The sequence below is a fragment of the Squalius cephalus genome, assembly GCF_949319135.1.
Source record: "Squalius cephalus genome assembly, chromosome: 13".
NCBI lineage: Eukaryota > Metazoa > Chordata > Actinopteri > Cypriniformes > Leuciscidae > Squalius > Squalius cephalus.
Genome location: NC_137134.1, coordinates 17,519,991 through 17,534,043, shown reverse-complemented (window position 1 = coordinate 17,534,043; position 14,053 = coordinate 17,519,991). Strand labels below are relative to the sequence as shown.

At 40.2% G+C, this 14,053-nt stretch overlaps 1 protein-coding gene across 1 annotated transcript; it reads left to right on the top strand.

Annotated features, from left to right (window-relative positions):
• Positions 1-4,267: 4,267 nt before the first annotated feature.
• LOC307169603 (guanine nucleotide-binding protein subunit alpha-15-like) lies at positions 4,268-13,771 on the top strand (the record flags this gene model as incomplete). Its single annotated transcript, XM_079890334.1, has 6 exons — positions 4,268-4,412; positions 7,720-7,991; positions 11,346-11,419; positions 11,508-11,634; positions 13,037-13,187; positions 13,301-13,771. The coding sequence occupies 6 exons, from the start codon at positions 4,268-4,270 to the stop codon at positions 13,546-13,548; spliced, it is 1,017 nt and encodes a 338-aa protein (XP_079746460.1). The 3' UTR covers positions 13,549-13,771.
• Between the last annotated feature and the right edge of the window lie 282 nt (positions 13,772-14,053).

Here is a 14,053-nt window from a genome sequence, read left to right as displayed (position 1 = left end):
CGCCAGCAGCAACAATTACATTTGGCCGGTGTTATGAAATTGAAGCGTTTTAGGAAGGCGTGGCTGAGCCTTAACTTTTACAAAGAATATCTCTTTGCGTTTGAGACTTTGAGCTTTGTAACTCTGCAGATCTTATACATGCACCAGCAGCTACATAACACACTAAAGAAAAAGGAAAACAAGAAATCGCATATTATGACTTTAAAATATAGCATTCTCTGCCGAATTCAAATGGATCCGATATGTTTTGTGGTCTGCTCTGTGCTATGATCATGTCTCTGGACTGGAGCAGACTGTGTGTGCGTTACAGCGGTTCACGTGACACTGATGTGAAATCAGACTTCATTCGCCCCAATGGAAAGCATATTTTCACTGTCTGAATTTGTTTCCTATCCCCTATATAGTGCACTATGTGTCATTCAAAATACTATTAACCATTAGAAAATACTAAATGTGTGAACAAGTGACACTTCAGATTCTAGACGAGAGCATTTGACTGGAAAGAAAATCTGATGAGAAGATGAAGTGCAGAGTGATGTCATCAAAATCATTGATCCATATTGGCGGAAGTGAAAAGACTCTATGTTTTGAATGCTTATATCTTCTAAATGCAAATTTTGTCATTGTTTTGGAGCACACTTGCTTATAGATAACAGTAAGGCTAACATATTCATACTAAAAGCACAAAACACAATTATAATTTCATGTGGACTTTAATGCTATTGTATGCTATGAGAAATAGCGACCACTTGTGATCGGATCACTGAAAACGCAGGAAACAGGGCCTGCCACAACACAGCTTATAATACTTTTCTGCTACATTTATACAGTACAATAAAATAAAACATAAATAGCCCGTTTAAACTACAGTAAACCATTGTTCTGATCAGCATAAAACTTAAATAGTGACAAACAAATGTGACAATCAGTCCCAATATACTATAGCTATAACTTCCCTGTGTGACATCTGACATCTAGCCCTGTTCTCCCCTACCAAGTAATCTAATAAATGAACACAAACAGATTCTAAACAGAAACAGCTACTTTAAGTTGAAAACTAGTGTCAGTCACTTTAAATGTCAGGGCACATTCCAATGACTTATTCCTATCTGCTCTGCATGACTGAAACATAGCCTACCCAGCATATTATGCATTAAAGTCAGACTTTCGGGAAGTTCAACTATTTTTAGTGAACGAACGTGACGCAATTGACAGAAAACTGCATTTGGAAAAACTCCTTCAATGTGTCACAGCCATTGTTTATTTCAAGGAAGATTTCGCCATCTACGCCGTAGGTGAGTGATTCGCCTCTGTTTTCTCAGTTTAAAATGTGATATTTAGCATATTTGGGGGGAGCGGGTCAACATTTTACCTCCCGCTCAAAGCGTTCTGTTATCAAACTCCACACAATGTTTCCTTTTCCAGCTCCCCGCATACTAGTGCAAGAAAACCAGACTGTCCGGATTTGCATTTAATGAAGGAATTACTTTTTGGCAGTTAAACTTGGCTCAGGGAACCAGACTGGGACCAAATGGTTGGATTTGGGCGAAAAAATGTTCTTGCCGGTGCTAGTAAATTTTGTTAGAGAACCGTGCACGTTGCCCAACTGATAAGAGAATATGAATATAATATGAAACAGAACTCATTTCTGAGAGACTGTTTCCCGGCGCTGTCTTCACGCGCACACGTGAAGCCCGCTGCTCAATGAACGAGTGTGTCCTGACTTATTTGAGCCCCTTTATTGGCCTTGAACAGCTAAATACACACTTGTAGGTGTCAAAATGCCTGTCTTTGCAAGTATCCTAGTAAATACATTAATTTATGTCTTAAGTGAATGTAAACACAGTTGAGAAAGGAAACGCATGTGTAACAGTATATTGGTTCGGGGAAGATCTTAAAGTGACAACAGCCTAATATTCCTGCTGTCTGTCATTCATGTTAAAGGGGTCATGAACTGCATTGTTTTATTGTTTCATAATGTTTCCTGGGGTGCACTTATAATGTTAGCATGATTTTTACTTCAAAAATTGACATAATTTAGAAATAAAAGGCATTTTTCCTAGCCTGATTTTAGTTTAAATAACAGATTATTTACACCCTACTTAGAGAAACAATGTGAAGTTGACCGTTTAGTCACTGGTTTGATTTACTGACAGGACAAAGAACATCTGACTGTAGCTACATGAATCATTACATCAGAAATCACTGGTCACAAATCAGGCATTAGAATGAACAGGGTTACTAACATGTTGTGGCAATACTGTCGAGTCCATATCGTAAAAGCCTGCAAAGCCTGCGCCGAGTTTGCGGACTGATTTACCAAAGAATCCAGTGAAAAGTACCGAACACGAATAAACAATGTTCAACTGAGACAACTGAGACACCCTGTGCTCTTCTCTCTTCCTCATCTCACTAACGCCAGTGGGCGGTGCCTAAGTTGATTTTCTTGCAGAGGCGGTCTTTCACTATCTTATTACGTCATAAAGAGGCACATTCCAGGAGGAGGCGTTCGCTGGGCCTGGTAACAATAAAAGCTGATTTTGGACTAACAAGGATGTTTTCAGTTCTGAAACTTTCAGGATATTATTATAATATGATGACCAAAAACCTCAAGGAAAATTTTATTCCTCAGTTCATGACCCCTTTAATCAAACAACAAATAGAGAAAATCACTCACTTTGTAACTTTAATTAGAACAAATGTATATTTACTTGACTTGACATTTTATTATCTCTGTGGGCAAATTTTTGTTGCTCGAGTTTCAACATGCGTACACACAAAGAACAACAATGTACATAAATATAAAAACATAAAAGAAAAATATATAAATAGTTTTAGTTTTTGTGTGGAGGTTTAGTTTTTGTTATACATTTGATTACTTTATACAATTTAGGTAGCATTTCTTATTCTTATTCTTATTTTTCAGGTCTATTTTAGTTGTCTTTGTTCTATTGTTGTAGTTTTTGTCCTATTGCTTGTAATTAGTTTATTTGTTCTTATTTTATCACTGACTGTTTACATGTCTTCAGTAAATATGAAAACCTTATTTAAAGCAAAAATGACTATATCATGACATATTGTAATCGTGAAATAAAATTATTCATATTGTGATATAAGATTTCTGTCATATTGCCCACCCCATATATGGCTGAATTTAACCAATATTTACAATTGCCAGCATTTACTACAATTCCAATTGTGGCGTTTACTACAGTTGACCGAGTGGATCAGGTGGTCTGAGCTGGTGCAGTTGAGCAGAGGCGGGGACTATTTGCATATTCATTGATCCCCGTTTACTATGAAGCAAGGGTGTAGAATTCCTTTCAAGGAATTGAAAAAATTTTCAAGAAATTGAAAAAATTTTCACAGGAAGAAATGTTTAATATGTCGTTTTGATTATCAAACATGAGTTTAAGGGAAAAAATGATTGACTGCAGGGGCAGTTTACTTTAAAAGTGAAAAAAAAAAAAAAATACATCAGAGACATTATCAGCCGAACAGGTAAACTAAACTCATCTACTCACTAGTCCACTTTCATAGCCTCATTGTGTTTATAATCACGCTCTTGCTAACTACTATAACTCGAACTTTCAGGAAAATATTTTTAAACAAAGACTGAAAGAGTTGTCTGAAGCTTAGTGATGGTGGCATTGAAGTCATGTGACCATAGTGTAGTTTGTTGAGCTTTTTACTTCTGCCGATTATATTTCAGCTTCAAAATTCATAAAGGTTATTCATTTGAGAAGATTATGTGATTTTTTTTTTGTTGCTATGCCTGGCTTTATTTGTTGTCTATAGAAGAACTTTCACATTTGCGTTCCAGTAAGCTATATTTTATTAGAAACAATCTGAATGTTGATTTTGAGTGTAACATTGTTTTCATACATCAATTAAACGAGTAATTAATATCAAGTCAATTCATTTCCAGACAAAAACTGGCCAGAAAATATTATTTCTTCAATAACAAAAAAGTTCCAGATGAATTCAAGGCTTTGCGTGTCACCTGGCAACGCTAAAACTGGTGTGGATAAGCATAAAACCCTCCCGCTCAAAGCATTCTGTAATCAATCTCCACTCCGGGTTTTCCTTTTCCAGCTCCCTGTACATTATTGCGAGAAACTCAACTGTCTGAATTTGCATTTAATGAAGGACTTACTTTTTGGCTTTTATACGTGTAGCAGTAATACAATACAAATCTCTTACACTGTGTTAAAAATAATGCTGAATATTGATGTTTTTTTGTAGTTATTGTATTTCTGAAGGAGAAATGGGGGATTACTACTACTGTGGATGTTGCATCTGTTGCTTGTCTAAAAAAAAGAGGAACGCCATTGCCAAAAATAAGGAAATCGACCTCATCCTGGCGGAGCAGAGGAAAAGTGAACATAGAGAACTCAAATTGCTTTTATTGGGTGAGATGATGCTTTCTCACAACAAGATATATTCCTCCCATAGGGACAAGAAGTGAAACATTTTGAAATATTTACTTTTTTTGGTCTCTAAAATTGAAGGTAAACTTAGGGCATTATATGTTATGACACAATGCAGATAAATACAATTTTATGTTTGTTACATCATCTTTTGAAGGGACCGGTGCTCCCGACCGACTCAGCCGGTTCTTGTATCATCAGACTAAGACGATTCAGTTCGTCCGGCACCCTCTCATGTGCAGCGCTGTTTGTTACACATCTTTGTTCCGAATTGTGCTACCGTGTGTGCGGTCGTCACTTCCTACTGGCGAAGGTTGCGATCAAGCCGTTCCTCCAGCCGAAATGAGGATAGGCTTCTAAGTGAGACCTGTTCTTCATTGTACTCAAACTATAGTGAGTTAGACCATCAGGGATCTGTGTGCTTGATTCGGGCCCTTTTTCAAGCCTCCGTTCAAGTAACTACACAGTATGCATTACTAATGCTCATCCCTATGAATGGTCAGCAGCGTGGGAACAGAAGGACGTGTACTTCAGATATCCACTCCTCCATAAACACGGGCCATCCTGTGTCTTACGGTGAGGGGTCGAAGTCTCAGTATAAGTCCCTCCCTTCGAGTGCTACATAGCCAGTTGGGTCTTCAGGTCAACTGGAGAAGAGTAGCTCGTCTACGGACTGAGGAGCTTTTTTCCAGTACAGGGGTGGACTTGGTTTACACGTTTCTCAACTGGAATGTGTCCAGTCGGTGCTTAGAGGTGAGAAAGGGTCCCACTGAATAAACTTCAGAGGCTCCTGGGGCATATGTGAGACGCAGCCGCATGTAAATGGTTTCCTCCATATGATGACCTCTTCAGCACTGACTTCATGACCAAGTCCCTAGGTGGCCGCTCCGTGTGTTAACAACACTCAATCGTGCTCAATCGTGTAGCCCATGTGGCCTCACAACAGCCTGTTGCCAAAGACAGCGGAGACTCCATCCCCAGGCATTCCAGCTGTCCGGGATATCTTCGGGGCCGCACAGTTACATCTGTTGCCGCTCTGATCTTGTCCCCTTGCCAGTTGCTTACTCCCTTAAACACTGAGAAACCGGCTTACAGCTGACACTAGGGCCTACGCAAAATGCATTAATTCCCCAGCGATCGCTCTTGCACATCACTGTGTTAAGTCAGGTAAGAAAGAGCAGGTTGTTTTAGTTGCCCCATAATGGCCCAACTAGGACCTCGTTCCCTAGACAGCCTTCCTGACTCATTCCTCTGAGACTTCTCAGGGATGGGGCACCCTTGGGACCCGCACCGAACCGGAGAAATCCAGGTTCCGTTGCTGTGGTTCAGCTATCTACCTCTGAAAGAATGTAGATACTATTACTTCTGCGAGAGCTCCCTCTAAAGAATGAAGCTTGCTTACGTTCTGAGGAAGAACCTGTTTCTTTGTTGGTGTTCTTCTCATGAGAGGACCCCCGAGAGTGTTCGATCACTTCTGTGCTTCCTTCCTGCAGAAGATGGGTCGGAGCGTGGCAGTTCCGCTCCACCCTCATAATGATGTTGCCCTTAAAGGACATCAGGTTGCGGTTGAGATATAGGAAGTACGACTTGATCGTTAGGTTCCTGAGCGGTGCAAGGAGTTGAAATGTTCCTTGCGCCCCCTCTATACCTTCTTGGGAACTATCTCCAGTGCTACTGCACTCTGACCCCGGATTTCCACCAACTGCAGAACGGCTGCGGATCGGCTCTGCTGCGTGTCGACTCCATGCTACGTAGTCCTTCAATACCCACCAGGTCCGGATGTGTTGCGGAACGGCTGCGGCCATGACTGATAGCTGAAGTCACAAGGACCCACGAGATCTTGCGAATTCACGTATGATCATGTGATATAAGTGCTGAATTGCTGCGGAGCTCTCCGGCATCCGGCAAAAATAGAAGCTCTGCGTATCTACTCCAGAGGGCTGCGGATCGCCGGAGTCGGAACGGAATACACACATTGACTTTAATGGAAACCTATTGACTCTGCCGCCGTTCCGGAGCGGATCTGCAGCCGTTCGCAGTTGGTGGAAATTAGGGGTGATACCTCCCCTGAGCATTACAGGTAGTTGAGTTAAACACCTGTTTTTAAAGAAACAGTTCTCCTGCTTGCTTGCTCTATCAAGAAGGTAGGGGACCTGCACACATTTTTGGTCAACAAATCGTGCCTTGGTTCGGGCCAGCTAACTGTCACTAATGTGAGACCCCAGCCTTGATATGTGCCCAAGGTTCCTACCTCTCCCTTAAAACGGAACCAGGTGGTGAGCCTGCAAGCGCTGCCCCAAAGGAGGCAGACCCAGCCCTGACTTTCTCTGTTCCTCCCGCCTTGCGGTTATTCAGGACAGAATTCAAAGTCACAGGACCTCTCCAGCTCTCGTCTGTTTCGGAAACCAGCAGAAAGGAAGGCGGTTTCCATGCAGAGGTTGACCCACTAAAAGATTAGTTTTGCCATCATCTTGGTGAAATTCCCAAGGTGCACTGTGCCCACCTGGGTAGTGAGCTCCTCCAAAAAGAGAGTGTAGCTCCTTCCTGGGCGTTAACACAAGTGCCTCACTGACAGATTAAGAGCTGTGGAGTGGAAGACACCAGCACATTCGCTAAGAAATTAGCCTATGTGAGCTGGTTGCTTCCATGGGCTCCCTTCACACAAAGCCAGCTTCACTTTAGCGCGGTTTGTATTGTCGGATTGATGCGCCATTCTACTCCTTTGGACTGGATAAGTGTGCCTTTTTGTTCCAGTTGAGTTCCCTTTTCGAACCCTGTTGAGTTCCTCCTCACCCCCGTTGGTGTTCGACGTGGCGGAGCATCTGATGCTAGACCTATCACTTGTATGCTTGTGTAACTTGTGTTAGGTGGGGTCCATATGTTGTGATCCCTACGGCGATCCCATATGTGTATTTTTCCACGCTTCCATGTCTTCCCTTGGCACAGCCTGCTTTACCGTCACTGACCGGATGTGTCTCCCCCCTGTTATAGGCTGGAGCCACCTATCGACATGTCGACTACGTCTCCGTTCCCTCCTTCAGGGAACAAGGGTTACATACGTAACCGAGACGTTTCATACAGCTCAATGAAGAGCTTTCTGAAAAGACAATTCAATTAATACACAATTAAGACATCAATTATTCTTATACAGGACAGACTGCATAATGGCAAATGACTATTTTTAGAGCAGTGTAAAGTTATGTAATCCACTACAAAGCGCATTTATTTTCAGGTGTCCAGTTAGCAGGTTTTCAGTGCTGAAGCACATGATTTTTTTGCTTTAATTTAGGCACGAGAGAAAGTGGAAAGACAACGTTTACGAAGCAGATGAGGATTGTGTTTGGTAAGGACTTCTCAACTGACGAGAGGCGTAGCTATTCTAAACTGGTTTTCCAGAATATCTTCCAAGCAATGAGTGCAATGACAAAAGCCATGAGCACGCTAAAGATTCCCTACTCCAACCCACAGAACGAGGTGACCAAGAGACTAAGTGTGTTTCTGTTGAGCCCAGAGATTTATGAGGGCCATTTTATATCAACTCTCATATTGGTGGTGGGATTGGTGAGATTATATATATATATATATATATATATATATATGTGTGTGTGTGTGTATGTGTGTGTGTGTGTGTGTGTGATATTGATGTTTATTATTAATAATAATCTAATAATAATCTAATTATAATTATTATAAGAAATATTAAATAATTATTACATTATTTGTACATATACACTAACAAAAAAAAAAAATCTGCATGCTGGCACTAATTTAATAAATATTAAATGTTGTATTAAAAGTCTCATGAGTTCTGTGATATCTGTAGATTTATGCCCAGCGGTTTCAGGATCAGGACATACATCAGATAACGCAGCTGCAGAGAAGTTACGTAGAGGCTATTTGTCACCTATGGGTAGACCGAGGCTTTATGATCTGCTACGAACGGCGCAGAGAGTATCAGCTACTAGACTCCACTAAGTAGTAAGTGTGTTCAAGACAATTCCTATCCATTCCTGTCTTTAACTGACTTCCTGCATGTGTCTTCTCCTTTCCTGATGCTACTAAATTAATGTTATGCAAGTTAGTTAAGCAAATAATGCCTTCATAAGCAATTCTACGCCACACATGGTTTTCAGTCAAAGTGATATTTGTTACTGCATTATTTTCACATCTTTTATTGATAATAATAACGAATATGTTTTTAAAGCTTTATTGAACACTTGGACCGCATCACAGCCGAAGACTTTATCCCTACAAATCAAGACATTCTACGTGTCCAATGTCCCACCAACGGCATCACAGAGGAGCATATTAATTTGGAGACGGTCATTCTGAGGTACGCCAATGACCAACCAAGCTGCTGGCACCCAAATACTGTCATTTATTTTTTTACTCAAAATCAAATGTTACAAGAATTCCAGTGAGCCACTATGTGTTTCAGAAGACGACAGGTGCAGGGCACCAAAATACTCATCCAAAACCTCAATATAAACTGAATCAATAAAAAAATTATATAAGTGTTCAGCATTCTGAAACAAATATGTTTCAGATTCTTGTCTGTTTTAAAGTGAGCTGGATATATTAAAATTTAGCACATGGATTCGGCAGGCATGACACTAAGCGAGGCAGTCGGTCTCGGAGCCCTCCCCATCTCTACAGCACCCCACAATTTTCCTATGTAAATCTGTGGTGAAAAATGGAACTGCAGTGCACTTTAATTGAGAGCCATTGGGGCAGATTTCTCGCTTATTTTCACATCACCTTATGTAAACCTCGCTCAAGATGATCAATCCGCTTCAGCTATGTGTATTTAAGTCTGCATCCGGTCAGTAAATAGTTGGCATGTCTGTTCTTCCTATGTGGACTAGCATATCAAATTAAGTAATAAATAAGTATAAATACTTAAGTTTAAATTTGCTAATGTGAATAGCCTTTATATACAGTGGTGCACACAACTTTTTTGGCCTGGTTCTCAAGGAAGCTGAAGATACTGCTTGGTACTTTAACGCGGCACACTTATCCTACAAGCTGTCGTCATCACTTTCCTCCTGACTGCTCTCCTCACTATAATACTATCTGTTTACTTTAGAAATTAAATACAGGTTCATCTTTGTTAAAGCTGTATTTTTTATTTTATTAACATTAATGGCACAGACATCAGCAGGAATATTATGCTGCTGTCACTTTAAGACTGAATGCATGGACCAAATATACTGGCACACATCTGGTTTCGTTCTTAACTGTTCACTTATGACATAACCAGACGGGTATTTTGACATAATTTTGTGTGTATGTGTCCGGTCAAGCACAAGTAAACGCGAAAGACGAATCAATTCAGTGTTTAATCGCTGTCTGAAATGTGCCACTCTCTCTCTCTCTCTCTCTCTCTCTCTCTCTCTCTCAGATCGCTCGCAAGTCCCAATTTCCCCCTCTTCTTTCGAGTTGTTTGAATGTGTAAATTGGCAAGACAAAACACATACAAATGATAAACTGTCACTCTATGATGGTTAAACGTAACGGTTACGGACATGCGTGACCGAACGGTTGGGCCTGGTCCGAACGAATCACTGATCAACTGCCATTTACTGCACCCCTAATAATTAATGAACACACTTATCATCATGATTGCTATCTTACCAGAAAAATCCTACTCCAGTAAGTAAACGTGTGCCTGTCCCCAAAAATGTTGGTACTCAAATGCACTTCCTTCCACGTTTTCTGCTGCTCATCGTTTATTTTTACCATGCATGCGCATCTGTGCACCCCTGATTATATACTATATTATATATATTTCTGTTGTGTTTGTTTTATGTTTGTTCTGAGAATAGAAATGACTTTCTTTTCCTCACCGAAATTCCTCCACAACTTGTAACATTCTAAAACAGTATTCGGAGACAATAAATACTACATTAAAGGACAAGTTCGGTATTTTACACTTAAAGCCCTGTTTACAGATCGTTTCTGATGAAATAGAACGGTTAAGATAAAATTTTGGACAAATGCTGCTGTCCCGAGAATTTTAGATTTCTTTCGCTTCCCCCCCCCCCCCCCCCCCCCCCCCCCCCCCCACCCCCCCACCCCCACCAGTAGACTGGGTGTATAGGTGCACTCGAACACTCCTTCCTAAAACACATTAAACTTTCGTTTACAAAGACGTGAAACTCACTGAGTGGTCAGGGGTGTCCACTGATATGCTCACACAAAAATCGCTGCAAAAGATGCTTTCCAACAGGTTTTATCGTAGTTTTTGTCTCCTCCATTGACTTGCATTGGATGTGCTGTGAGGTACGGTATTACTCCGCGCCGGAAACTGAAATGGGGTTCAGGGGTTGTTTTCTTCTTCTTCTTCGTGTTTTTTTTTTTTTTTTTTTACGGCGGATCGCAAACAATGAAATGCCAGTGGTTTGCTTGCAAAGGTGCATTATCGCCACCAACTGGGCTGGAGTGTCTATTATTCAAGCTCTCAACGGAAGAAGTTCGGGTGTGAGGTGTTTGGAAAAATAGCTCCACAGTTTTACAACGAATGGTAAAACACCTGTTGGAAAGCATCTTTTGCAGCGATTTTTGTGTGAGCATATCAGTGGACACCCCTGACCACTCGGTGAGTTTCACATCGTTGTAAACGAAAGTTTAATGTGTTTTAGGAAGAAGTGTTCGAGTGCACCTATACACCCAGTCTACTGGTGGGGGGGAAAGCGAAAGAAACCTAAAATTCTCGGGACAGCAGCATTTGTCCAAAATTTAATCTTAACCGTTCTATTTCATCATAAACGATCTGTAAACAGGGCTTTAAGTGTAAAATACCGAACTTGTCCTTTAAGGCAAGATAGCATTCCATGCATGCCTATCAATCAACATTAGAGTGCCGCCCTCATAAACTAGGACTAAGACCCAGAATCTGACCCTACATAAATTTACGGTCAGGAGCCGCTACTGGAAGACGTTATGAAACATGACAGAAAGAAAGGAACGACTTATAGGGACAAATTCAGGTCTGGTATGAATGAACCACAGCTGATCAAATAATAAAGCGGATGATGAGATGTCTAAACTTGATTTCTGGTCTGTCTGTCTTTTCAGGATTGTAGAAGTCGGTCAGAGGGGAGAGAGAAGGAAGTGGATCCATTGCTTTGAGAATGTGACGTCACTCATATTTCTAGCCTCCCTCTGCGAGTACGACCAATTTCTGGAGGAGGATAACGAGACTGTATGTTTTTGTCTCTCTCCTTCCACAAGGAAAGTCAGTTTACAGCAGCCATATATTTCCAAAGCTTCCGGGAATCTATTTCAGCCACACTCACATTTAAATAACATTTCAAATCAGCAACAAAATTTAACGTGAACTGTCCCAAAAATGTTGTTTCTTATGGTCAAATAGCAGGTGCTTCTGTGGTCTCCCAGCGGTTTACATTATGCACAATTTAGCATTATGTGATTAATTTACAACAAAACAAAACAATGGCTTCATCTCCAAAATATTTTTTTTGGTCTTGCATTATGTTGTGAAATTGGACAGTGTCCATTCATTCGCTGCTAATTCTTTTTTGTGAATTGGAATGTGTGCAAAGGATTGTGGGTGTTTGGAGGATGTGATGGATACACTTGATGCATCCTTCAAAATAGGCCAAACTAGGGCTGCCTTCAAAGGATCCTTTAAATTGAGACATCCTTTGACGGAGCTTGACGACGCGGCAGCCGAGATATGCACTGAGAAACAGCCAGCGTATATTTAAAGTTGGTCCAGCCAATGCGCATGTGCAGTCCTAAGTGTGCGTCTCAGGACACTGGTTATTTCTATGGCCACTGGAGCTTCTAACGGCAGTTGATCTTTCTCCCATTGACAGTGACATTCCGAAATTCTGATCAAATAAAGATAATTTTATTAGTCAAATTTCAAGTTGAGTGTGTTGCATTGTGTACACTTCACAATTTGGCAAATATAGCTGGGCATTGGAGTAAACTTAAAAATAAACTGTGTGCTAACCAAAAATTAAGCCCATAATTCACTATTTATTTTTAAAAAAGTATTCAGCAATCAGTACACTAGTATTCCATTCCAAAAATAGTCACACTCTGAATTCTGAATAACATACTGGCATACTATAGGAGTGTAACGGTCAGGTTACAGAAATAAAAACTTGAGGAAATGAAATTGATTTTGAATAGTAGACTTACGGTTGGAGGGAAGTGGTTAAGCCGTCACACTGACGAAAAAGGAAAAGGAATAACTTTTCAGATTTTGATTAAAGATTACAATGACAAACTATTTTTTTTCGAAAAAAAAAATTCATGAGGACTTTAAATGCTTATATATATATGTGTGTGTGTATATTTGTAACGGTCACCAGCTGAAGTGCCCTTGAGAACCACCAGAGGGCACTCCACACCAGACTATCATGTTTCACTCACAACTACATTTCCCAGAACTCACTGCCCGGACTCATCATCACTGATTGCATTCACCTGTGTCTCATCACCCTGTTAGTCTCAGCCTATTTATACCATGTTCACTCATTCACTCACTGCGAAGTTTTGTATGTTGTTGCACTGCACTTCTGAGCGTTTTCCCTGGTTTTCATGTCCAACTCCTCCTTGACGACCGTCTTGAGAGCCGTATGGAAGAGAGCTTGTCACTGTACACCACCATCCACTCAACATGGTTTGCTCATTCCTCTGTCATCCTGTTCCTGAACAAAATGGACATCTTGGCCGAGAAGATTCAGTTCTCGGATTTGAGAACATACTTTCCTTTATTTGAAGGTATTTTGGTGCACATTAAATGAAAGGAAAGGCTGCATTATCTGTGTGATTTTCTTTGTTGTACCTGATTCACTCTTCCTGTACCTTCCTTTGTGGGTCGGCGCCACCTTCAGGCAACCGCTGGGACATTTACGATGTCAAGAAGTTCATCAGAAAGTTATATAAACAGAAAGCAGTTAGCAATGAGAACTCCAAACGCATTTACTCTCATTTCATCTGTGCTACGGATTACATTGACGGCCGTATACTATACGACAATGTGAAAGACATTGTCCTGATGAAGTGTTTGAGTGAGTTTAACAATAGCCTATATAAAGTGCTATTATTAGCCCAGAACGCACCTTCAGTTGCACTCACTTAGTCTTGATCTCAATGACAATCAATCTGAATTCAAAGACACTACTATTTTATAAAGCAACGTTTGCATGATCAACGTATTAACATTATTGATGACAGAGCATGCGTAAAAGAAATGTAATTAAGGTTTTTTCACTAAACTTTTGTTAAAAAATAATATATATTTACATACTCACACTTTTGGGGTCCATTTGCAGAAGCAGATCTATTGTATATCTATAACCTCATAGCCTATATATTCAACATACTGTAAAATGAAATAGTGATGCGACAATTCTGAATTTCATTAACATCAATAAGGGTTTCTTTATTAGAAACCTTCCATTCCAATAAGAAAAAAAGGTTATTTTTGATTCATGTATTTACGTTATATTATTATCATTTTTACATGTGTATTATTGTGTACACTTAAACAGGTCTAGAAAACGTGTTCTCATTTTAATCAATGTATATAACTAATATTTTATTTTACCAAAATATTTTAATTGTTGTTAGTAACTATTTAAAAG